General features: G+C 35.4%; 1 protein-coding gene across 2 annotated transcripts in view; it reads left to right on the forward strand.

Moving 5' to 3' along the window:
- The window catches only part of PDZD8 (PDZ domain containing 8), a 65,558-nt gene that overhangs the window by 2,405 nt on the left and 35,430 nt on the right, over positions 1-27,723 (forward strand). The window contains exon 2 of one of the 2 annotated variants that reach the window (XM_039871084.1): positions 20,435-20,557. The exons of the other annotated variant lie outside the window; for it this stretch is intronic. Coding sequence (XP_039727018.1) covers positions 20,435-20,557 — 123 coding nt within the window. The remainder of the gene's footprint in view (positions 1-20,434; positions 20,558-27,723) is intronic. 2 annotated transcript variants of the gene reach the window in all.

Genomic DNA, 27,723 nt, shown 5'->3' on the forward strand with positions numbered 1-27,723 from the left:
TTTGCTTTAGAATGGAAATGCTTCCATAGATTTATTTGCAGAGAATAGTGGACTGGATGCTCACTGTGTTTGATTTCCTGTTCTGTGAAGTAGAACATACTTTATGGAACCAGTTCTTTGAGCTTTGGAATTTAAGTGACTAAATTATAAATGAGTTCTAGTAAGCAGTGAGAGATTTATAGCAGCATATTGCTAAGAAAGTCATGTGAAAAGTTGTTACAGATTTTAATAGTCTGTGGCAATTTCGATTCTGATATTTTCTGGGTAAATTTCAGATAACATTTGACTGAGTTGTTATTATTTGGAGGTTATTTGCAGAATAGCCAATGGCAGTGAGGTTGCATATCATTTTGAGAGGTTGTTTTTTGTTTTTTGTTTTTTATTCAGACTTGGAATTCAGTTAAATCTGAAGGAAATTATGAATAAGAGTTATGGAGCCAGTAATAGGTTTATTGCTTTGAAGGAACTTTATCATCTGTATCATCGAATAGCATCATCATTTAAAATATAGCAAAATGCTTTCACTTACTATATCCAAAGGATTTTTAAAAAACATAGCTTGTGCTTGGGTTAGTATGGTATTTCGACTTTTAAACCTTAAACATTAAATGATCACCTCCAGAAATGTACACATTTATGCTTTTTATATTAGAAGGCCTTTCAGTAGTCACAGAATGTACAGAATGTATCACTCAGTCTGCAAATATTTATCATACAACCACTATGTGCTTAGTATTCTAGGTACTGGGGCTTTCATACTGAGCAACTTTAATCCTTGCAGAGCTTAGAGTTTAGTGAGAATTGAGTTAGCCATCTTTACCAATATTTAAACTAGAAAGTGATTGATAGGGTAGAAGTAACTAAGAAGGTGATTTTAGTTTAGTAAAAGAAAACAAGTGAGATGGTGAAAAAGACTGATTTAAGCAAGGGTTGAGTTTTCTTGTCTGTGTAGCTGTTCAACCAGAAGTGTTTTAAACTACTAAAGTGGCGCAGATTCAAGTTTCAGCTAAGAGAATGAATTAAAACACTTTTAAGATGTATCACAATTCTAATGAGAATTAAAGTAGCTAATAGTTAGCCTTTTTTATAGCTAAGGGAATGGTGCTCAGAGTGGTTCAAGTCACACAGCTGTCAAATTGTGAAATCCAGCTCTAATAAAGCCAGGCTGCCTTTTTCTTAAACTTTTTCTTAAACTGCCTTGTTGTTAAGGGATTAAATCTTTGGTTACTGACTCACATAGCATTTCTTTTTTAATACAGTAAATTTGTTTCCAAATAGAAGGTCTTGCTAGTTTATCCTTTTTAGCCATCTAATCTACTTAGTAGAGCTAAAGCAGTAAAGAAAATTGTATCGAGTCTTCCTATCCTTTGGCACCTAGGTAACAGAAGTATCTTGCCAATTAACATTGTTGTCACTTCTTCCTTCCTTTATTTATTTTACCATTTTCATGTGAAGGTGGCTCATCAGGACTGCCAGTTCCTGATGTTTCTTCTAGAGATGCTAAGAATCTCAAGTGAGTGCTTTCTAAGGACCCAGCTGATTGACACTTCATTTTACCCAACTAACACAGTTTGTAAAACATTATAATATTTTTTAAATGAGCTTTAATATGTATACATTTTCTACATATTATAATTCTAACTTTAATAATGGAATTCTAAATCTAGCCACCTCAATGTTAGTTGTTTTATTTTTTTCCTGAAATGTAGTATTTTTTTAAAAAATTAACCCCAAAATTAGTCTTCAAGAGAAAAATTACCACTAATGTTCTTGACTACATGAAGAATCCATCATGAAATCTGAGTATAATAAATAGTCTTGGGAGTTTAGGGTCTAGGAGTTGAATATTTGAGGTTCTTACTGAGGCTTCTGCTCCTAGGGTATTGCTGTGTAGCTAGCACTGGTAGCATACTGTAAGGCCAAACTCAGTTTGCAAGTACTTTTTATTTGGCCTGCATTGTGTTTTTTTGTTAGTTTGTTTCTTATTTGCCAACATTTGAAAATGGAAGATTTTGCATAGTTTGGATTTCTGGCTTCTCTTAGGAAAAATTGGAAGACTTTGTATCACCAGGGCTGCATTCTGTAGCAATAATAGGATGGGGAAATGGAGTCCAGTAGCACCTGCACGAAGCCCTTGTATGTAGTTTATAGTTCCCACTTACTTGCTACACTTAACTAATGGTAGTTGCCTGACCTGCCTTCATGTGAATTTGAGACCCTTACTTAATGGGGAACATTATTGTTTCTAATCAGTGAAAATGGGAATTAATAGCTAGATAGTAGAGAATGATAATTTTTACCCCTTTTAAACATTATATCTTTAAAAGGACTTTCATTGAGCAATTTTATTTTATGAAAGTCATGTTGAATTTTTTTTAATTCTGCCAGAATTTTTTATAAATCTCTTGAAGCATTTTCTATTTCTCTGTAGTATAGTGATAGTAAAGTAGATAATGGCTGCTTTTCACTTCTCTGGTCTCCAAGTACAGGAGCGGGCATCTACGTATTGACATTATTTGAATTTAATGAATGAGTAAGGAACCAATATTTGGAGGAAATGTCCCTTTTCAAGTTCATGGAATGTATTCTGAACATGACTATTTTTACAGTAACTGTTTTTTTACTCCTGAAAAACGTTCTAATATATATTTGTGGAAATTTTCAAATATTCTTGGTAACTGGAAATTGAGGAGGGCCACTGTCCCCACTAAAGGCAAGGACACGGCTGTATTTAGTTAGAGCTTTTTTCATCTTTGTATTTATCTATATCTTCTCTAAACACACCATTAATTTCAGAGAACTAAATTAGGCTTGGTCTGGAAAGCCTCTTATTTTATTAATGTGGTTTACAATTAAATTATTTCTTCCTCGGTCTTCTGAGATGAGGAGGAAAAACATTTAATGTTAATTATTGCTTTTTTATTTTACTGATTATATGAAGTAAAGGTGGTTTTGATCCATGTCTTAAAAACTTTCAAAGTAAATTTGCTGCAAGCTGACAAAATTATTTGTAAAGTTAAGTGTAATATACTGTATGTATTGACTTTTTCATACTTTTCTTTCTATATATGGACAGCTTTTAAAAGATGTCTTTACTTAGGCTAGAATATACTTTTAAAAAGTTACTGCAATTCCTTAGTGATTGTAGGAATCATAGTTTTGTTTACTAATGTTAGGAAACCTAACCTTTGATACTTTGGGAGACCAGAGACAAGAACATTAGTGTTATCACTCTAGCTATTCTGGCGTAATGATGTAGTAGTAGCTAACTTTTTATCTGTTGTGCTTTCTCTCGTGCTACTGCTCAGATGAATATCTATATAAATGGAATCGAAAGACCATTGTCTTAGAGATAAATAATTGTTTTCGAAAGTAATTTATTTTCAGTAACTACTTCCTGAAGACGACCAATACTTAGCGTTGGGGTGGGTAATGTGAAGGTGATAAAAATGGTTGTAACATAGTTCATGCTGTCAAGGCGGTGAGTCTTTCTAAGGAAAACAAACAACAATTAAAGCTCATTGTAATGACATCTGGATATATTTAAGACCTTCAGTTTTATGAGGAACGAGAAGAGGAGAGATCAGTTTGCTAAGGCGAACACCTAATTATTGTGTGTTGTATAATATTTTGTGACTTTAAGTTCTCTAGTACACCTAAATATACTCTAGTTTAGTGCTGGTTTTACTTTTTGCAAGACGAGTTTTCTTAAAGCTACTTTGAATTATTGTGATTTAGGCATTTAAAAAACTTGATAGAAAATAATGAATTGATAAATTAAATCTTTGCTCTAGAAATTTGATTTGCACATTGAAGGGAGAAAAGTAATTATGAGAAGACTTAGATTCTAATCAGTAATGTACACGTCTGTTGGCTTTCTGGGAAAGCCCCAGTTTGTTCCTGGAAATAGCGAAAGCAGATCAACATAAAGTTGATTGTATTGGAGGAGCATGCCTAATCAAACAGTTAATTTTGATTTACAAATGTTACTAATGATCTATTAGATGATACAGAGGCAGGATAATAAAATCACTTTGCTAGCTATATGTCAGGTATTGTGTGGGCAGTCCCATACACTTGCTATCTAACTTAAATAGTTAAAACTGCTGTGTGGGAGAGGTTGGTATCTCATTTTTGCAGATATGGAAACTTGAGACTTAGTGGTGTTAGTGACTTTCTCAAATTCTTAAAAAAAAAATTCCTGGACTTCCAAAGTCTATTCCATGTTATTTCTGCAGAGATAAACCAACTGTTACTCTTAGCCAGGGGTTTGCAAACAAGTCAATATTAGGCCTATAAGTTAAGAATTGTTTTTACAGTTATGTTTTACATGTGAAGTTGTTCAAAAAAGGAAAAAGAAGACTGCAACAGACCACACGCACCCACAAATTCTAAAATATTTACTATCTGGACCTTTATTAAAAAAAAAAAAGTTTATTAATCCCTACTCTAAACTCTTAAAAAAATCTAAAAAATGAAAAACTATGCTTAAATGCCTACAAAAAAGGGGAACACATATGCATATACGTCAAAAGGCACTTTCAGACTTTTTTTTGAGGGTACTATCTTTTTGGAAAGCTAATGAAAACTGCATACATACTCTGCAGAAAAATGCATAAACAAGTTTTCATTCAATTTCATGAAATTTATAGTCCAGTCAAAATCTGTCGAGGGTCCATAGACTCCAAGTTGGATAGTAAACACAGACAGAAGGATGCAACTTTGTTGCCATAAATATAACTAAAACTAACATGCTAAAATAAACATTAAGCACTTCATAATTTTATCCAAGAAAGTGCAACCTCTCTCCCTTTTAAGATTCCTTGTAGCAGGCTGAGACATTTTGAATCAGTTGTTCAATAAGAACATCTGACATTTCAAGTTAGAGTTTCTACCACTAAAAATACCTTGTTTAGAAGTTAAATACTGACCCAGCATTTCTTCTCATCACATGCTCCAGTTTCACAGAACAATGTCACCAGGAAAACAAGTGCTAGTAAATCCCTTTATTCCTTCCGAAAGTCACAGGACCTAACCCCACTTTTGGCATGGCATCAGAGCACATCACGCTTCATTGGAAAGTCATAAAGCAACCACCTGGTTATTAGAAGTTTTACAGAGTAGTTCAAAATCTCTCTTACCACATCGCTAAGACTGGCATAAAACCACATACTTTATTTGTACTAGGGAAGAATGAAGTATAAGTGTTAATTATTTACCTTCAGATGAGTACAACAGCAGGTGCTAAATAAAAACTGCCAGTACTAGGGAATGATTTCATTCTTTTGAGTTGAGGGTATAGAGAAGCACTTAAGTTGTCTTCCAGGAGACAGAGCTTTGGAGTAATGTATACCTGACTTCAGCACTATACTGAGCCAGAGACCTTGGGCAAAAGGTCTTATCTTCCCTTAGTCTCATTGTCTGTATCTGTAAAATGGAAGTGGGAATAATACCTAATTGGATGTAATAAATGTCACATATGATACCTACTGAATAAATGTATCTTTCCTTTAGTAACCAATTGAAAATACACATTTATTGATTATCCTACATTTGTCAGACATTTTACTAGATATATGTCAGACATTTGCTAGGTGACACATTCAAATTTTCTCCCTTTCAAATGAGTGATAAGCTCATTATAAAAATTTAGTTAAAAACTATGAAATATCAAAATGAAAATTCTCCTGTAATATCTTTAAAGAAAACTATTAAATTTGAGGACGATTCTTCCATATTTTTTTCTAAAAGCATTCTAATTTATAAAAAAAGAGTCATAGTTGGTACTGTTAGTAGCTTGCCTTTTTTTTCTTTTTGATTTCTGTATCTTGGGTTTTCTAAATATACCTTCTTCATTGTTTTAACAGATGCTTAGAATTACGTTGATCAGATGTACCATAAGTTAACTGATTCCTTGTTGGTTTTTTTTTGTTGTTGTTCAGTTTCTCACTAATATAAATAATGATACTGTAAACATTTTTTTACCTACATCTTTGTATGGATACTAGACTTTTTTCTTCTGAAGTTTTTTAGTCGTTTTTCTTTCTTTTTTGGGGGGAGGGGGGCTAGGTTTTTGCAGATATTCAAATAGTTTTTAGGATCAAAAAGAAGTTAAAAATCTATTCCTCTCCCTTTTAATTTCATACCCCTGAAAATGTTAAGTTTGAGATGTGCACTTAACTATATGCTGAAACACATATGTACAGGTCTCATTTACTGGGGAGGTGCCTCTCTCTCCCTCTCCCTCTTCCTCTCCCCTCTCTTTCTCCTTCATAATAAAATGGAAGAGTAGAATATAAATGTGACCCTGCAAATTGGTTTGTATGTGTAATGTGGACATCCCTCCAGGCAGTGTGTATGGGTCTAACTCATTCACTGCTTTACTCCACTCCTGGCCATTCTCTCTAGCTCTGGAGTTGTCTTCTATAACTCTTCCTCTCACTTAGACTGTTCTGGCCTCCTGGCTGTTCTCATACTCCAAGCATGTGCCCATCACAAGGCCTTTGCTACTTGTTCTTCAGGAGTATTTTTCCCACAGAGAGCCAAGGAGTTCACCCCATCACTTTTCAGGTCTCTGCTTAAATGTCACCTTTCGACTATCCTATATAAAAAGCACGTTAGTCCTTTAAATGCCTGAATTTATTTTGCACAAACTTTTTATCAATGTGTGTGCGTATGTATGTACGTGTGTGTTTGCGTGGCTGTATACAGAAACTGCCCAAATCCTAAGGGTATGCTTGATAAACTTTCACAAAGTGAACTCAGCCATGTAACTGAAATGCTGAGATTTTGAATTAAAGAATACCTGTATTCTTTGAATTTCTTAAACTATATGGAACATATCTTAACCTTTTTTTTTTTTAATGGTTGAAGGTTGTCAGAAACACAGGCTGGTGATATTTAATCCAATTCTCATTGTAAAATCAGTATTGAAGAAGAGTGCTCCTCCCCAAACACACACACACACACACACACACACACACACACACACACACACACACAGCAATTATGCTGATTGATCTCCTCAGCATTTCACAGTGTTGACTTCAGGTCCTATGAGGCGCCTTATGAACTCTCCTCCTCTCATTTCCACACACAAGCAGAAACAAAACAAATGTGTTTGCAAGACACTCCAGAAGCCTTGGTTTTTAATTCCACATTCTTAGGAAAGGCCAATATTGATAAATTGTAGGTTTTACTTTCTTTGGACTGATATAGAATAACAATAAAATTTATTTGCACTGGTTGGGCATAATTACCAATATTATGAAATCAGCAGAGTGCTTTGGAACATGTATTTCTTTCTTCTCTAATCACACATTGGGTATTCATGCCCATGAATTCTTCATATTTTACAGGGAGAGTGGGACTGATGATATGGTGGGTGGAATACTGAAATGTCTGTGCTTTGATTTGCATTACATTGGTAAAAGAGCTATAAAGTTTCCCACTCTCTAGCATAATTAGTTCTTAATAGTATGTACTTAAAAACAAAAATGCTGTGATTAGCACAGTAAAATATTTTAGTTGGGTTTATTCTTTTGTAATAAGTACCTGCTTTGTTTACTAGGTTTCTTGGTAAGGTACAAGCCTGTAAAACAGGTATTTGTGGCTTTAAGTATGTTTAGAAATGGTGTTTCTCCTAGGATCAACTCCCTATCCTACCTGTATAATCTGCAGTTATAAGTGACATCTATTCTTTTTGCTGTAAAATCTTAAGTAGCAATAATAAGGAGATATAATTTCTGTTTAGTAGCTGGCTACAAGAATCTAAATTTTGAAAAATGACTGTATTCCGTTCTTAGATAGAACTATTTTATGCAGATAACGATATCTACTAAACAGTGCACCTCGCGTTTGTGTTGTATGCCAACTTGCACACGATAGTCTCATGAATACTAGATTAAACTCACACTCATTACTAAGGATGATCATGATTGCTGACTACAGTCTTGCTACCTTAGTCATTTGGTCAAGCAAGTAAATAATTCATAACTTTTAGTTCTGTGAAACTTGCTGTGGCTGAAGTAAGAGCCATTCTATTATAACCAATTTCATTGTCAGATAATTATTTTTATAATGCGTTGAAAATCTTATTTTATTCTCACCATTACTAAGTATAAGATTATTTTCTGGAAAATTTAGGGTAGGTGATATCTGGTCTATTTTAATATTTGGAAAAGTTATTAGTTCTCAGCATTTAACTTTAGATTTTAATGAGGACTAGAATTGCAAACTCGATGTGGAAGAATTTAAAATACGTTCATAGCAAAATATGTCTTTTTTTTTTTAAACTAATGCCGGAGTGGTGGATAATTTGAATTTAGTTCAAATTTTTTAAGATTAGTGAAGTAGGAGAAAATTTGTGACAGTTTCAGTTCACAGTAAAGCACATGAATACAATTTATCTAAATTATAGGCCATTTTTTAGTAAATTGCTTACTTAAAATATTTGAATAAATTACTCAAAATATTTTAATTTTTTAGTACTGTGAAGTTAGAATTTGGACTCAGTTATTCCAAGATTCATGTCAGTCAACAAGCATTTATTAGACCAGACTCTATGGTAATAATTGGTGGAGCCTTGGATATTCTCTGTGCTTTTTTAAGGTTTTTCTTGAAAGAAATTCAGCCTCTTGCCCTGAAACAGTAGGATTACATGATGAGGAATTTCTGAAATTACTGTTGATTTGTTGATTTAGTATATCCTTGGGCAAATCATGCAACTTGTTATTTTTGAGACTGAAATAAATATCTAAAGTTCAAGTTTTTAGAGAAAAGAATTATGTAAATGTAAGGCTTTATTCATTTCTCTGTTATTTTTGCATAGGTCTAAATTAATATAGGGATTTTTCTCATATACAAGTACAAGTCATCTAAAAAATATTTTTATCTAATAAGTTCCATCTTCAGGTAATTAATGAACTAAGAGAATGAAAGAGACACAATATTAAAATCATTTATACTTCAGAAGAAGCTTTGCTACTTTTATCTGGCTAGAAAAAATGAGAAAGCTGGACAGTTAAAATATTAACTCTTTTCTTGTTTCTCTTGTTCAGATCTTTTGCTCTTTCTTATTTCATATCTGGAATGGACCTTTTTGTCTGTTTGATACATCTAACTGACTTGAGAAGATCAGACTTCTATTATATATTTTGTTGTTCATGTCTTTACCATAGTAGGGAGGTAATAATTTTGCCTTAAGATGTTTTCTCTTCCTCCATCCACTAGACTTCAGAAAGGATTCAGTTTACTCAGTAAATGTTTGATACCATCTTTGTCCAGGAAACTGTGCACTACAAAGAAAATTAGTGCTGAGAGGGAATAAATAAGTCTTTCGTTCCTTCAGATTTTTTTTTAATAGGGAAAAACAATGTACTTAAAGTAAGTTAATAGGTTACAACTTAAAACTTTAGAAGAATTGCCGTAACTAAGGGTTGTTATTTACTATCTATCTACCCTCAGTGGTTTTCAAAGTGTAAAGTGTGGTTTGGAGATTCTTTTGGATCTGCACGGAGGTAGAGTGGGGGGTGTCTACCAAGTTGAAACTATTCGCATAGTAATACAAAAATGTTATCTGCCTCTTTCCCCGCTCTCATTGTCTTACATGAGACAGAATGTCCTACAGTGGAGTTTTCCAGGAGCTTCACAATGTGATGACATTATCACCCTGATGGCTAATGGAATGTAAGCTTGTGTATTCTTTTGTTTGTAAGCGTTAATTTTAATTTTAATGTCATTTTAAATATAAATAGAATTCTAATTTAAATATCAGTAGATATAACCCACATACACAACAGCTCTTTGGAGTCCAAATCCTTTCTAAAAATATAAAGGGATCCTGTGAACAGAATTTTTGAGAACTGTTGGTCTAACCTAAAGTTTGCTTTTTATTTTATTTTTTTACCATATGTAAAGAAGGTGCCCTATTACCTCACTTTCCTAGTCAGCTTTAATAAATATTAGCTACATACATTATTTTCAGTTGATTTATAGTACTGCTGGTACGCTCTCGTGTTGAAAGGAGCACAGGGTTGAATGGATCTGTTGCAGTTTTGACTGTACCATTTGCTATGTGATCACAGAAAGCCACATGAACTTCTTCCTTAGTTTCTCCATATGTGAAATAAGACTTAAAAGGCTGTACATTGTCGTGAGTCATGAGAATCAAGGATGTATATGAAAATATGTAATTTACAGATATGCTAGAAACAGACAGTAATTTTTATATCTCCTATTTAAAGGCATGTTTTTGGGGTGGTTAAAGAGAAATAGAAGGAGTTTGGTCTTGAGGACAGTTCTCAGGGTTCTGTTCCCCCACTTTTTTTTTGAAGCTTTGTGAAAGGTGAGAATTTTAATTTAATCGGTCATAGGCTATGGTAAGAGACCGTCATATTATGGGTTGTGATGAACGTAAAAAGATATGAGATTTATCAGACACTGTCAAGAGAATTAGTTTGTTTCCCTGTGCAACTCATCTCATTTGATACTTTATCTCTAGTGTGCAGGATATCCGTTAACATTGACTTGCCTTTGAGTCACCAGCTATTGAGTTCTATTATGAGGGACCTGCAGCCTCTAGTATTCAGTCTTGTTCAGCATATATAGAAAACCACTTCACAAAATTGTGAAGCATTGTAGTTACTGATTATTCTGTGCACAATTAGGAATTTGGATTAATGTGATCATCGATTAGGTAGAGGGTATATGGACGAGTTGGGGGGCATAGTAACAATATTTGTTTTCCTTGTTCTTATTAGTATCATAACTATTTTGGAGTACTCCCTAGGAGTACAGAAATTAAAATAATTTTCCCAAGTATGAACTTTGTCAGCATAGTGCACACAAAGGAATTCTATAAACAGAACAGTTCTCCATGGGTTTCCATAGGTCAGTTTCTTAATATATTCCATTTAATATAAGCCTTGGGTATAAAGCTTAATGACACAGGTAGAAAGGTGATACCTAGGGTAGGTTAATTTGTTTCCATGCACTTGCAAGTTGATATCCTCACAAAGAATACAATTTTTAAAGAATCTACTAATGTGACTGAAATCATGGCCATGTGGAATCTAAAGTCTGAGGAAGACTAACAGCTATGACCTTGAACGTCAAACATGGTGAATGCTGAGTCTTGAAATAATTCCTTGTAGAAAGGAAGGCATTTGCTGTTTAAGATGTCTCTAGGAGACCAGCCTTAAAATAGATAAATAGAAAGTGTGATAGGAAATATTTCTAGAGCACCTCTCTGTGCCAAATGCTTTATGTGAACTTTCTCATCTAATCCTTACAATAACCCTATAAAATAGGTGCTAATTACTGTCTTCTACAGACGAAGAAACTGAAGCTCTCAAAGTTGAAGTAGCTTGCCCAAGTTCTCAAAGTTAGTGTTGGAACCCAAAAACAAAACCAAGTACTGATTCTAAAACCTGTGTGCTTAACACTGCTTTAAACTGCCTTGTCAGAAAGAAGCTGAGAAGTGAAGGATGCTAAGTGCTTTTCATTATTTTATGTAATTCTTATAATAGCACTATGAAGTAGGTATAATTTTTTATCTTCCTTTTGCCAATTAGGAAACTGAGGCTTCAAGTCAGAGTTTGCTCAAGGTCATATTGCTGGGAAGTGGCAGAATGGGATTCCAAGCCCAGCTGCCTGGCTCCAGAGTCTGCTCTGTACTGCCTGTCATGTATGTTTCCTTCCCTCATAATTTAGTTGGGAGGATGGGGTGGTATGGAGAGAGCCGGAGAGAAACAGACATGTAAACAGGGTGAGTGGTGGCATAATAGAAGTGTATAAAGTGCTTTTAGAACACTGATGAGGAAGCAATTACCAGATGGTAGAGGAGCAAGGACAGGTAACAAAGAGGAGGTGACTTTGAAATAGAACTTGAATAGTGAAAAGGAGCTTACTATATGGGGCTAGTTATGGGATCAGAGTGGTTAGCAGGTAGGGTCTCAGGAGAAATAATATGGCAGCACTAACCTTAGTAAGCATGGAGCTTGGAGTATGAATGAAATCCCTTTTCGATATAATGTCAATTGAATTAACAAGTAAAATTAAAAATTTGAAAGTTTGGTTCATGGTTTACCAGTACATATAGAAAATTAAGAGTATTTCAAACCACTTATACTTTGTTTTATTTCTACCATATATCTAGTTTTGTATTAGCATACCATACTTACATAATAACACGCACCATAAAATTATGGCTAATTGAGGTTTTGTAATGATATGTAAATGCAGCAGCGGAATTCATTATTTACAGGAATATTGAGATAACCTTTGAAGAACAATAAACAAAGAAACATTTTGAAAATGATCACTCCTGATATATCTGGTTTATATATTTGGTTTAGGAGAATTTGGAGCACACTTACGTTTGCTAATTCCTAATGTGAGAGAGCCAAGACTGTCAGACTAAAAGGCAAAAACCACACAGAGCTCCCAATTGCCTGTTTATAGCTGCTTGTTCTACTTTCTTCCTTAGGCAGGATGTAGTGTTGTTTGTATTCCTGAGCCTGAAATAAGACTGTAGTGTCTGAATGTGTAACTTTGATTGATCTCTCTATTCTCAAGTAAGCATAGCTATTGAAGGGATGAAATGGCACTTGAGCCGTTAAGGGACATTTTCAGTTGAGACGCAGGAGGATGAGATGGAAGTACAGTGTAAGTAGAATAGCAAAGGGACGGAATCAGGACAGTGTGTGATATCTTTGGAGATTCAGTGAGAAAGCCAATTTGATAAAAGTTGAACATAGATCATAGGTAAGGAAGGAAACCAGTATTTGTGTGCCCATTACACTCCAGGAACTCTACTAGGTGCTTCATATCTGTGAACTCTAAATCTTTGTAATATCCCTGTGAGGTAGCTTTTTATTGAAGTATTTGGTTTAAAAAAAAAATAGTCTTTTTAAGAAGATGAAACAATATCAGAAATCACAATATTCTAACTAATCAGTGAAAACCTGAACCAGGCCAGTGGCAAAGAGAACAGTAGAAGAGACACTTTGGCATAGATGGAGGGGAATGGAGGTAGACCTGATTGGTTGTCAGAAGGGGAGGAGTAAAAGGTGACTTCAGATTTCCAAGTGTCTGAAATTGGTGCCAGTAAGAGAAAACAGGAGAGGAGGAACAAGTTTGAAGAAAAAATGTTTAATTTACTTTTAAACATCAATATATGGAACTTACAGAAGCAGTGAGAACAACTGATGTTGCAGAGGAAATTGTAGAAGAGAAAGAAAACAGGAAGAGAGAACCCAGGTTGTTTTAATATACAGAACAAGCCTCTCCTAATTCTTCACTGTGGATAATTTCTAAATTACTCAGGAATTAAGAGAATAGTTCAGTGAATCCCCATTATCCGTAGCCAGATGATGATTAACTTGTGGCCACTTTTGATCATCTTTATCTGCCTACACTCCACTCCACTGATTATTTTGAAACAAATCTCTAGGAGTAGGGACAATAATCTATATTCGTATGATTCTAAATTTTGTGATCTTTTCACGACACCTTCCCTCCTTGACAAAGCCTCATCCAACCTCTGCCTGAATATTTCTAGAGATAGAAGAAGGCATGCAACACATTGAGGTAGCTGTGCCCTTTTTTGACTCTCATTATTAGAAAGCTTTCCCATTTATGGTGTTGAAAACTCTAGCAGATTTATTACTTTGACAAAGATACAAAAGCCTATGCTGAAGTCAAGTGTAGATTTAGACTTTAGAATATTTTTATATTGAATTTGTAGTAAAGCCTTTTTCTCTAACGATCAGAGTGTTTGCAAACAGTTTTTCTGCTGCCATGTGATGGAGTTGTCACCAGCTGGCATTCAGGGTGCTTAAAGAGCAGTCTTGAAGAAACATCCCAGAGCAAAAACATATTTTAGACATTAAAAAGATTCTCTCAGATCCACATATGAGAAAAAGGCTTAGCTTCTCTTGTAGATGTAAATTTTAATTATATATTTTTTAAATGTCCCCAAAGTAGTGCTCATTTTTAAATTAAATGTTTTTTCTTTTAAAGTTTTACTAACTTATAACTCATACTTAAAAAGTACACTAATCATAAAAATTCAGTGAATTTTTATGAAGTGAACATAACAGCATTCAAAACAAGCAATAGAATATTACCAGCAACTAGGAAGTTTCTCATATGCCACCCAGCCACTACCTAGTCACTGATCTGCCTAAGAATAACTACTGTCCTGACTTCTACCACCATTGCTTTTTGGGGGTTTTCTGTTGTTTTGCCTGTTTTGGAACTTTAAATTGAGTCATACTGTATGCATCCATTGTTTTTCTAGCTTCTTGGGCTTAATAGTATGTTTATGAGATTAATCCATGTTACTGTGTATAGATGTAGTTTGTTCATTATATTTGCTGTGAGGATTCCACTATATGAATGTACCTCAATTTATCCCTTCTATTGTTAACGGTCAGTTGGATTAATGCTGTTATGAATATTCTTATACATGTCTTTTGGTGAATATTGGTGCACATTTCTATTGGATGTATCTAGGAGTAGGATTGGTGGGTCATTGGTTACACATCTATTCAGATTTGGTAGATATTGCCATACAGTTTTCAAAATAGTTACAATAGTCTACACTAGCAGTTTCACATCCTCTTCAACATTTGGTATTTGTCTGTCTTTTCATTTTAGTTAATGTACATCATTTAAAAATCAAATATAACAGGAGGACTTAGAATGAAAATTAGCAGTTACTTCTTTCTAAACCCTCTACATTCCTCCTCTAAGTCACACTCTTTAGAAGCAACCATTTGTAACTATTTCTATTTTTAACACCTTTAAAAGGCAATGATTAGGAACACAGATTTTCGAGCCAGACTGCCATTCTTATCTTGGCTCCACCACTTATTAGCTGTGTAACTTTGAGCAAGTTATTTAACCTCTCTGTGTCCCAGTTTCCTCATCTACAGCATGGAGATTAATTATAGCACCTATGTCATAGAACTTTTGTGAGAATTAATAAATATAACTCCTTTTACATGGTAAATATTCAGTAAATGTTTGCTATACTAATTAATTATGGTGTTCATTATTGCCCAACAATGTCATATAGCTGTTCATGATTCAACAACTATTGATTGACAGCCTACTAAGATAGATAAGGAGTTAGCTAAGTTTCTGTTTCTGTGTACCATCAGAAAACAGGATGGTGATCAAATCCACCTCAGGGACTGTAGACTAGGCTCTGGAGTTACATTTGAGTTTTGTTATGGACTGGACTGTGTCCCCTCCACATTCATATACTGTATGTATGTTGGTGTACTTACTGTAACTGTATTTGAGATAGGTCCTTTAAGGAGGTAATTAGGTTAAATGAGGTCACAAGGATGGAGCCCTAATCTAGTAGGACTGATGTTCTTTAAGAAGAGCAAAGATAGCAGGAGGATGTGTGCAGAGAAAACAAGCCATGAGAAGCAAGAAGGTGGCTGTCTACAAGCCACGGAGAGAGGCCTCACTAGAAACCAGCTCTCTTGACATCTTGATCTTGGACTTCCAGCTTCCAGAACTGTGAGAAAATCAATTTGTTTTTTAAGCCACCTGGTAATATAGGTTCCAGTTTTGGCTTCAGTGTATAGTATTCGTGAGGCCTCTAAGACTGTTTCCTTATGAACAGTGTGCTATGCCTTGTTTGCCACTTGTTGTAAGGATTCAGTAAGCAAATACAATAGTTTCCTCCTTGTCCATGGGGATAAGTTCCAAGAACCCCATTGGATGCCTGAAACTGTGGATAGTACCAGACCCTATTTATACTGATTTTTCCTCTACATACTGACCTATGATAAAGTTTAATGCCTTGTCCATCTTAACTAAGTACTTATCTCACATTGTGGCAGTAACTCGCAGTTTGAGGAATAACAGCAAAACTACCACAAATTTCTTTTTCTTCTTCACAATTTCAAGATCTTAGCAAGCTCTCGTAGGCTTACAATTGTTTTCCTTTCCTCATTAAGTCAAGAACTTTCACCTTTTCACTACTCCGTCACTTTGGGGCCATTATTAAGTAAAATAAACATGCCTTGAACACAAGCACTGCAACATCTCCACAGTTGATTAGATAACTGAGATAGCTACTAAAAGAATAACGGGCAGGGAGCGTATATGGTATGGAAATGCTAGACAAAGGGATGATTCACATCCCAGGCAGAAGCAGGACAGCACAAGATTTCACCTACTCAGTGCACAATTTAAAACTTATAAGTTGTTTATTTCTGGAATTTTTCATTTAATATTTTCAAACAGAAGTTAACCATGGGTAAACGAAACTGTGGAAAGTAAAACTGGATGAGGGGGACTACTGTTAGTGCTTTATACGTCAGTACCTGGTATGGCAACCATTCAATACATCTTTTTTTGTTTTTTAATAAGCCTTAAAAGGATCTATAAGTTATTTTAATGGTGCTGTCATACGGTTTTGTTTCTTATTTAATCAGATAATTCTAACCAGACATTTACATATCAAAGCAATGACAAAAGAAATTATTTCTGGATAACTGGGTTGGGTCTTTTTAAAAACTGTCTTATTAAGATATTCATATTCTATACAATTAACCTATTTAAAGCTTGCAATTCAGTAGTTTTTAGTGTATTCACAGATATGTGCAACCATCACCGCAGTCAATTTTAGAACTTTTTTATCACCTCACCCTTCAGCTATCATCCTCCTTACCCACCTACTACCCCCAACCCTAAGCAACCACTGGAATACTTTCTATCTATAATTTCTTTGGTCTGGATTTTCATATGAATGGAGTCATATAATTTTAGCTTTGGGGCTTACTGGCTGCTTATATTATTTCCTTGAATATTTTTTCCACTCCTCCTCTCTCCCCTCCTCATCGCGCCTTCACCCCAGGCACTCCTATTGTATGTATGTTGGTGTACTTAATGGTATCCCTTATTTCTCTAAAGCTCAGTTCATTTTCTTCATTTTTTTTTTTCCTCACTGTTCTTTAGTTCGCATAACCTGTATTACTCTGTCTTCAAATTCACTAATTATTTTCTTCTGCCAGTTCATATCTACCGTTGAGAGCTTTGGTGGTTTTTTTTATTTCAGTGATTGTACTTTTCAATTCCAGAATTCCCACTTGGTGGTTTTTTTGTTTTTTTGTTTTTTTAATTTCATTAAATTTTTTTTGTAACCGTATTTATAATGGCTGTTTTGAAGTCTTTTTTGAAAATCCAATACCTGGTCACTCTCACTGGCATTTGTGTTGCCTTTTTTCTCTCTGCTTTGTTGGTCATGCTATCCTATTTCTTTGCATGCCTCATAATTTTTGTTGGAAAGCAGATTGTTTAGATAGCATATTGTAGCAACTCTGGATACTGGTACCTCCCTCCCAGGCTTATTATTTGGAGTTATTTGTTTGTTTTGTGATTGCTTGGATTATTTTATGAAGTCTACTCCCTGCCATGTTAAGTCTCTAACATTGTGTCTGTTGTTTTTAACAGTGCCCTGGGGCATAAAATTTTCTACAAACTCATCCAATAAAATTGGCTCCTTTTAAAAAATAGTTTCTGAGGTCAGTGTTTGATATTTGTTTTGACCCCAGGAAAGCTCCTCCAGCTGTCTTATTCCTGATTCTCTCCTGCAAACTAGACTGTATCTTTATTAAAACCACAAATCTCTTCCCAATTGCCTTTCACCACAACCTCCATTGTTCTTGAGAGCGCCCTTAAGTTTGAGCTTCTCCATATTCTATTGGAAATGAAGTTAGTTCCTTTGGGAAGCGATTAGGAGCTGTTTTATGGCCTGCCTCTACTTCTACCCCCTCAGCAAAATCTTTGAGCCAGGGCTCTGGAGCTCGGGGTGGAAAGAATGGCAGGCTTTTTTATGCGGTAGCTAGGTGGTAGGTAGAGGTGGAGTGGGAGTGACAGCAGCTCTAGGTCCTCTTGGCCAACCTTTCTTGGCATAGAACCACGGTGTCATGAGCCAAGGCAAGGACGAGTACTCTCAGTGTGCTAAATCCACGGAAGAGTCCCCATTCCACTGGTGGGGGCAGAGAAGGGAGTTCCCAGCTCTTGACTGCACTTGCCGGGAACTTCGTCTCCGTACTAGTTAGCTGAGATGAGAAGCACCGATGTCCTGCTCCTCACAGGAAGAAAGCCCTCTGCCGGCTTAGGGGGCTTGGCTGCAGCAGTCTGGAGTGGGATCTTCCTTGCTGAGCTTGTTGGAGGGAGCAGACTTCATTCAGATGCCACGGGCTCTCACTTTTCTTACCAAATTTTTGTAGGATTTCTCAAGTAGAAGTTTCTTCATTTGTTGTCTACCTTTTCAGAGACTTTAAATGTTTTGTTTCTATTTTTGTTTTAATAATTTTCACCAGTTTCACTGGGGAGCAGGTCCTCATGCTGTCATCTTAGAAGTTGATCTTCCTGGGTTAATTTTTCTAAGTTTTCTATAGGAGAAAGTATAAGTAGCTTATTAAAGAAGGTTAGTTTTCCAGGAACGTGGGTGAGCAAAACAGTGACATTTTTAAGTTGATGGGTTAACAGGAGATAAAGGCTAATGAATTCAGAGGAAGGATAATGTGGTAGGATGGGGAGATAAAAGGAAGACATAGTAGCCTGCCTGTCTGGATCCCTTTATGGGTTTGGGATACTTTTAAAGACTTGGACTCAAATGTTTGAAAACCTGGTCTTAGAGAATGTGAATATGTGGATTCTATTTATTTGCTTGCTGAACAACTAGTATTATCTCACTGTTCAGTTGTGTCATTTTAAAATGGAATACATTTTTCCGATTTAATATATTTTATGCATAAACACTTTTAGCAACCCCCCCCAGAAGCATTAATAAACCCAAATTAGACTTTGCTTCATATAACAGTGAAGTCATACATCTGTGAGAAAATTTTTTTATTGAATATTAACTTTATACTTGACAAGAAAAGTTGATTCATAGAGCAGCTGTGATATAGCAGACTTGGATTATTATATTCAAAGTTGCTAGTCTGTATAGTGATATTTGTAACTTTTAAAGAGTGACAATTATGTATTCTTCAGGAACCATAAGACTTGTGTGTTAAGACAACATTGTATTAACATGACAGACTTAGTTCCTATTTTTTTTCCTTTCAAATGTTGGTGCCAGTCTGTCTGAATCAAATGATTTCAGGTGAAAATTAAAAAACTGAAAGGGCTTTCTGTTTTCCATCTAGTTCAGAAGCAGAAGAAAAGCACTGAGCATTGTTTGAGTACCTGTTTATCTTCCTCCCAAAAGTTTTTTTTTTTTAATCCTGTTCATTAGGAAACCTTAAGACAAGATTTCTCTCCTTTATGAATATCTTTTAGTATAAATCGTAGTGGGCTATTAATATTTTCTAAATGTTTATTTCACTTTTAATGATGGATTTTTATAAATCAGCTCAACAAATACTTGAATCCTGAGTGTGTCGGGGAGGGGTAAAGACAGTTGTGAGACCAGGTCACATCTGAGATTTCAGGAAGGCATAATATACACAGCAATTTAAGTGACTGCACAGTGAAGAGGAGTGAGAGCAGTGTTGTGATCCGCTATGACTAGGACCTACAGCTTGTTGTAGGAAGTGTTTAGGATTTGGATTGGCCTTGAGGAGTAGGGAAGACCTCCATTTGTTATTATTAAAGAACAGAAAGTCAACCAGTGAATTTAGAAGTGTAATTGGCTTTATTCATGAATCTACAGCATCCCCTCCAGCTAATAGAAGGGCGCTACGAGGAGTTGTACAAGATGGAAGGTTTTCATAGGCAGAACGAGGGCAGGACAGGGAAGTTTAGAGTGGAATATTTCATGTAAGGTCACTTTCCCTTAAGGGAAGGTATGGAGTCTCATCAGACAACTTACCTCACTAGTGTTGACCAGAAAATTCCAGGTCGATTGGTTTAAAATTCCACTCCTGAAACTACGGATAAGGTAGGTATTAAGTCTTGGTGGAGCCTAGCAAAGTGACTCCATGTGTGGCCTGTCAGTTCTTTTTAGCACTAGAAAGGCCTGAAAGTAGGAATATGCATGGCATCTTCTGGGTACATGAGGGGACTAGTCACTGTCAGTTATATTCTTTCCACGGAACAGTGCATTCTGAATTTTGATCTTGTACTGTAGGAACACTTCCCATCTGATCCAGAAAGAATCTCTCTCCTGTCCCACCCAAGTTTCAGGGACTACAGGTGACCTCTAGATTTTCTTTCTCTTTGTTCTGAGTCTCCTGCCTTGTCAATGAGCACATGCCAAAAATCCATGAGGTGTGGGTGCCACGGAGAAGGCACCATTTGCTGCCAGTGATGGGGGATTGTGGTAAGCATTGGTTTGTTGGGTACATGCAGTATTAGGTGTTTGGTTTGTTTTCCTACAGGTAGGCTTTGTTATTATACTTCAAACTGTGATGTTTATTATTCAGAAATTTAGACTTATCTTTACTTTTGTCAGGTTTAAGCCGTTTTTTCCATTCCAAACCTTGCAAGGATTTGAAGATGAAGAAGAGCATATCCATATACAACAATGGGCACTTACAGAAGGGCGCCTTAAAGTTACATTGTTAGAATGTAGCAGGTATGTTCTTTGTTTTGTCACTACTACATTATGGGAAAGAAAGTGCAGGGAAAACGTGCTTAAGCAGTATTTGTTTTTATGCCCCCTTTGTGTTAATTTATATTGTATTATCTGTAAATTCTTTAATTGTAAACTTCATAAAAGTAGTCCTTTTCAGCTTGCAAAAAATATAAACCACATTTTATAAAGCATTCTAATAGCGGGGAGGGATGAGGGGGTCATTTATTTTCTGATTCTCAAACTTTTTAGATGCATGATGCTCCGTTAGCATATTTCTGGCTTACTACCTACTGGAGAGCTGTTCATACCATAAGTTTTGAGAATTGTTTGTGATAATTCGAAATACTCAGAAAGTTACAAAACTAGGTTTAGAAACCCCTGTGATTCTTAAAATTTTAGAGCTGGAAGGGAATCTTGAAACAATCTTGCCCAGCCTCCTTATTTTTCTTTACCAGCCTGAAGTTTAAGCTGCATTTATATCTTTCTTGAATTACTTACTATACTATTCTCTTTACTTATATCAACATACGAATGTCCAAACCTGAAGAGAATTTTTATAAGAGTTTTTCTGAGCCAAACCAGCAACACATCGGAAAAGCAAGATCTCAGTCTTTCTGGAGAATGACAGTTTGCAGTGTCTTTTATACATTTGGAATTAAGCAGGGAATGTGAGGAAGATACGTGAAGGTAGGAGAATACAAGGTGCAAGATAGTTAACAAAATCATGTGTTCCCTTGAGGGTAGTTACTCCTTCAAGGGGTCTCTGAAAGGGGATCGCTCTAGCATTTCAAAGGTATGTTAACCTAAATACACAAGAACAGTGGACAGGGCTGGTCTAAGTCAAAGAGATAAACCTTTTTATAGGTGTGGTGTGTGACTACCCACCATGACCTGCTCAGTTAGGAATTCATGATCAGATCACCCTGTGAGGTTACTTTTGATAAGATTTTTTTACTGAGCCCCTTTTTCTGTCTGCATTTATCTCCTAACACTCATTACTAATATAATAACCAGAATGAGCTTTTCAAAATGCAAATCTAATCGTCACTCTCTTACTTAATATTCTTTAATGGCTTCCCCATTACTCTTAGAATATAGATCCAAATCCTTGCTGTGGCCTCCATGCCCTCTTACCTCTCTGGCTTCTTTCTCTGTCCAGTGCCTCAGTCATAGGACTTCAGCCACATAGGTCTTCTGAAGGGAAGATGCTGGCAAACTCTTTCTCTAAAGAGGCAGATTGTAAATATTTTAGGCTTTACGATTCACATGGTCTCTATTGCAACTACTCCACTCTGCCCTGTAGTGTGAAAGCAGTCATAGATGGGCAATAGGTAAACAAATGGGCATGGTGTGGCTGTGTGCCCGTCAGACTTTACAAGTATTAATGAATTTCATAATTTTCATGTGTCATGAAATAGTCTTTTTGCCCCTAACCATTTAAAAATGTAGAAACCACTGATAGCCCACAGCCATTAAAAAATAAAAATAAAAAAATAATAAAAAAGAAAAAACAAGCAGTGGGCTGGATTTGGCCCATGGACAACCATAGCTCATATCTTTAGACACTTAAAGTACCAAGCTACTTAAAGTACACGGTCCCCCACTGTTTTGCAGACCGAAGATCCTACCCCATTTTCTGCTCCTTGAAACCAGTCTTTCCTGGGTCACCTCAAAAGCTACCTCCTTAGTGTGTCTCCTGATCATTCCAAGTACAAGTATACCATCTGTATGCTACATTCCTGTGACTCTTGTTTATACCACTTATTTGGTACTTATCACTTCTGTTTTTATTTCTAACTCAAAAACAAGTGCTTGGGTACAGAGGTTATATTTTTGTACCTAATGTATTTGTGTCCTTGCTAGTAATTAGTTTACCTTTGAGTATATTGATAATATGCTAAATATTTTTTAAGTTTTGGAGTGACTCATTGTGCCCCATTATGTCAGAAAGTCTGGTTAAAAAGGAATTATTTAAAAAAGAAAGACTAAATATGCTGTAAATTTTGTAAAAGGAACTTCAGTGTACAATAAAAAGACGTACCTCTACCAAAGACTGAATTTGAAGTAGCTGTGCTAATAAGCTGTGGTAATCATGAGCATTCAATATATAATTGTAACTTGGGCTTGTCATATTAATATTTAGAAGGACACTTTCAAGTGGCCTGTGTTTAAGGAAATTTTGAACTAATGGGTTTTTTTTTTAATCTTTCAGTGAATTTTCATATAAATCCACACGTATCAGAATTATACTGTTGGGTTGCCTTTCCCAAAATAATCATAGCAACTTCTAAACATTTGAAGGGCAACTTTGCACAAAATTTCTTGACTTTCCTGTTGTTAATTTCTATGTATCTACTTATCCACCCATCCCCAAATCTGCAAAGATAGTCCTGAAGGAGATTTATTTATTTATTTTGTCAAACTTACGTATTGTAAAGCTTTGAGAGTGAATGTTGCCAATGAGGAAAAAATTAGAAGTATTTATAAAAAACAAACTGTTTATTGAAAACATTGGAGTTATACAGCTGGAAGCTATATGCTTTGGGAAACAACATGAAGTAAAAATAATACTGACTTTTGAGTTAGAAAGTGCTGTCTTTACATCCTCGCTATGTACCCTTACTGTTATATGTTCTTAGGCAAGTTACACATCTGTGGGCCAGGTTACTACTACCTTGTCGGTAACTGTGATCAGACAGGTAAATAAACCCTGGTGCCTCTCTCATCAGCTGTAGCTTCTATTATGCCTTAATGTCATCATTATAGTGTTTACCAAGAAGAAAACAAATCTTTAAACAAACTTGTTCTTTTTTACGTATTTGGTTGTGACAACTGGAATTTGAATTTTATTAATTTAAAGAGATCTCACTGTGGAGGAAGGTTCTTTTCTAATTATCTAAAATAGATAATTAAAAGCTTGGGGGTAGAGATATGATTTTGTTTATAAAACTTAGTTCTTTTGTCAAAGTTTTTAAGTTTTTAAAACAGTCATTCTGAACAGTTGCATATTTTTTTTTGCATTGACTGAATTTAATTTTTTAAGTCACAGATGAACTCAATTGCTACATTGTAGTACTGCTGTTAGAAGACTATCACACATTAGTGTTACAATCATTTTGTTAAAATTATTATTTCCAGTTCATAATTTATAGCCTATCTTAAATGATTTGAAGTATTTTGCAAAGAAAACATGCCCCATGTACAGTTAAATAGAAGATAAAATTAGATTGGAACAATCACCTACAGAAACGAAGATCAGTTTTCTAGCCGCAAAGAAAGCTTTAATGGATTACTTAGCGCTCTTTTTCTGATAAACTGTGCATGTTCTTTAGGAGAAAAAGAATTCTGGCACCAAATTCTAGGAGGGATTTGTCATATACATCTTTATGTAAAAGACAGTGAATAAACTAATGGATATATTTTCTATTCTTTGCTTTTCTTTGGCTGATTTTATTAACTAGTTATATTTTTTAAAAAAACAAACTAAGATTATATCGTCAGTGAAGTCAAAGCCTATAAGTTTTGTTGTGTGAGAATTCTGTACTCTAAAGCAGTATACTTAGGATATAGCCTGTCCTAATTATAGACAGAAGATTCTAATTAAGGTCAGTTCTTCACTGAGTCACACTTACAGTGTTCTAAAGCCTGTATTTTCTCAGTAGCTTTGAGAGTGTTGTTTTATTTTACTGAGTTCCAAAAATACATCATTAAAAAAAATGTTAACACAAATACAGAAAACCATAGCAGTTGACATTCTACTCTATTGCCAAGTGTCCTGCCTTATTCCCTAGTTATCTATTATTAACACAGACTTGCGGGTTCGTATATTTTCCAATGGTTATAATTCTTTATCATTCTTAATTATTTTGCACCTGAATTGTCCCCTTTTTGGCTTCTAGGAACCTCTTCAAACTGGTTCCGTATGCTTGTGGACATGACCCCCCCTTTTTTTTTTTGAGGTCTTCATTATTTTCTGGTATAACAAGCTGTTCCAGGTTTGTTTTATATCTTCTCTGCCACACTCCTAGAATCAGCTATTTTACCAAAGAGCCCTGGTTCCTTTTAGTAGAGAATGGTATTAGAAATCAAGATCTGGGTGTTGGGTGTGTTTATTGCTACTTCATAAATTCATAGTCTTCTTCAGCAGAGAGTTGTGAAATACATATGTGTATAGACACATATGCATACATACACATGTGCACGTACATAATTTAGAAATCATGCATTCACCTGAGACTTTCAATTCCAGTTCATCTTCATAGGGTTGTACCTTGCCTTGGCTCTTCTGTCTTTCAGCCCTTGAACCCTGGCTTTAATAATAGCAGCTTTACTCATTTGCTCAATCCTGTAATACATCGCAAATAGTTTAAGAATTGCTTTGTTCATACGAGTACAGAAAACATACTAAAAGGAATTCAGGATTTATTTGTAGTTCTCCCCTACACTACCCAAGACTGAGAGTCTATGGTCAAGTGATGCATAGTTGTGTGCTGCATAATGACATTTCCATCAACGATAGACTGCATGTATAATCGTGGTCCCATAAGATTAGATTAGATGTAGCTCAGTTTCCTATAAGAAGTGGAAGTATATGTGGTTCAGGAGGAAAACATTTTTTTTCTCTGATGGGAGCAGTATCTTTGAGGCTTGGCAAAAGTGCTCCTCACACTCAGAGTACCTCAATTTGGAGTGCATGGATTTCATCCCAGTCCGTCAGCCACGACCTCTGTTAGCACAGAGGAGCCTGTCCTCTCAGCCCTACATATTCAGAGAGCACTACAGCCCTCCCAAATCTAGCTTGATGGTCGTCAGAGTGCTGTAGATTCTTTGCTGAGTACTTAAGATCCTGTACAAGGACACAGGTCCGCAGGAACTACTACCTTAACGAGTATTAAGTGCCACTGCCACTTGAGTAAAAGCTTTTGGTGGTAGTACGGAGCTAGCTTGTCTGTGTACCTTGGGAACATGCTGCACAGGTGTGTAGCCTAGGAGCAATAGGCTGTACCATGTAGCCTAGGTGCATAGTGGGCTTAGCCATTCAGGTTTGTGTAAATGCACTCTGTGGTATTTGTACAATGATGAAATTGCTTAATGATACATTTCTTGGAACATATCCCCATTTAAGTGACACATGACTATTCATAAATTAGACTAAATTTTCCCCTTTGGTGTGATTATACTACTCATTTGAAATATAGGTAGGTTTATTTCTTTTAGTTTGCTTTCAGTTTCAATGTCCCCCCGCCCAAACCCTGCCTTTTCATCTTCTTGTTGTTTGGTTATTAGCTACATATTTCTTCTTGATATGTTGACGCTTTTATCATTATGAAGCAGATGTTTCAGAAGATTCCAAATTTGGAATTCATCTGTCCTGGGTCTGTATAGGTTCTCTTTTCTTCCTCCACCTTCTCTTTCCTAAAGTTTTTGTGTTAGAAAATAATAGTTTCTTTTGTAATTGAATATCTTCATTGCTACTTCACATAGGAAAACATAGCCATTTTTGTTCTTCTGATGTCTAAATTGTAAAAAAAAAAAAATTAAGAAAATAAAGTAGGAATCCAACTGACATAAAACCAAAGCTAAAATGCCAAACTCCAAAACCTTTTAAATGTGATGATGGCATGCTATATGCTTATATATAATACCGTCAACAAAAGTAAACTGTAAAATGAACTGTGGTCAGAAAATAAGAATTCAGAAGAGTATTTATGTCTTTGGATTTTTCCTCTCTTTGTGCCAAACTGTCAGTCAGTGCTCCTAATATATTTTATTTGCAGATAGGATTCATAATTTTAACCAAAAGATAACTGCCTTTTTTTCTTTTTCTGCTAACATTTCTTGAACTCATTCATCTCAATTTATGTAGTCCAGAACAAATTATCCAACTTCTTTGCCTCAGTTTCCTAATCTGTAAATTAGGCTAAAAATATCATCTGTCTTATAGAGTAATTGTGAAAATTGAGTGGTATAATAAAATGGAGTATGATAATATATGTAAAAGCTCTTAGAACTGTCCTGCAGTGTTAGCTCCTGCCAATATTTCTGCTGCTGCTGCTACCAGCACCGCTCCCAGTTCTTCTGCCACTACCGATAGTGAGGGCATTTCAACCAAGTACTACGGTAAACACAGAAAATTGTCAAGTCCTATGCCTACACTCTAGAAATTTAAAATGTAATTAGGGCTAACAGATGAAACAAATACATAAAGAAGCCAACTACACAAAGCTGTCTGATTTGAATTGAGGATTAGATAATAAATACTATAGAAATCTAGTGCAAGGAAAAGTATTTTGGAACTGAAGCTACTATGAAACACTTCATGGATAAGAGATGCATCCATTTTATTTACCCATTCACCAGTTGATGGATGTATGGGTTGTTTCTCCTTTCTGGCTCTTCTGAATAATGCTGCTGTGAACATTCACATCAAGTTTTTGTGTGCATGTATGCTTTAATTTCTCTTGGCTCTATATCTAGGAGTGGAATTGCTAGGTCTTAAGTTAACTCTAACTTTTTAAGGAACTGCCAAGCTAATTTTCAAAGTTGCTGCACCAGTTTACATTTTCTCCAGCAATGTATGAGGATTCCAGTTTCTCCACATCTTCCCAATATTTGTTATTGTCTCTTTATTAGTCATCTAGTGGGCATGAAGTGCTATCTCACTGTGGTTTTGATTTGCTTTTCCCTTATGTCTGATGATGTCAAGCATATTTTCATGTGCTTATTGGTATTTGCATATCTTCTTTGGAGAAATGTCTCTTCATATTCTTTGTCCGTTTTTAAATTGGGTTATACTAGACCCTTATGAGATACATGATTTGCAAATATTTTCTCCCATTCTGTAGATTGTCTTTTGCTTACTTGGTGGTATCTTTGGAAGCACAAAAATTTTGATTTCAGTGAAGACCCATATATCTATTTTTTTAGTACTTGGTGTCTTATCTTAAGAAACCATTGCCTAATTCAAAGTCACAAAGATTTGCTTTTGTTTTCCTCTCTTACATTTAGGTCTGTGAGTCATCTTGAGTTAATTTTTCTGTTATTTTTAAAAACATAAAAATGGTGACATGAAAAATATAGAACAACTTATGATCTCATGGAAGGATAACAAGAATTGTGCGCTCTTGTTCCTGAATCCTGAGGATTAACATCTGATGGGAATTTGG

The sequence above is a fragment of the Pteropus medius genome, unplaced genomic scaffold (assembly GCF_902729225.1).
Source record: "Pteropus medius unplaced genomic scaffold, Ma_sr-lr_union100, whole genome shotgun sequence".
Taxonomy (NCBI): Eukaryota; Metazoa; Chordata; class Mammalia; order Chiroptera; family Pteropodidae; genus Pteropus; species Pteropus medius.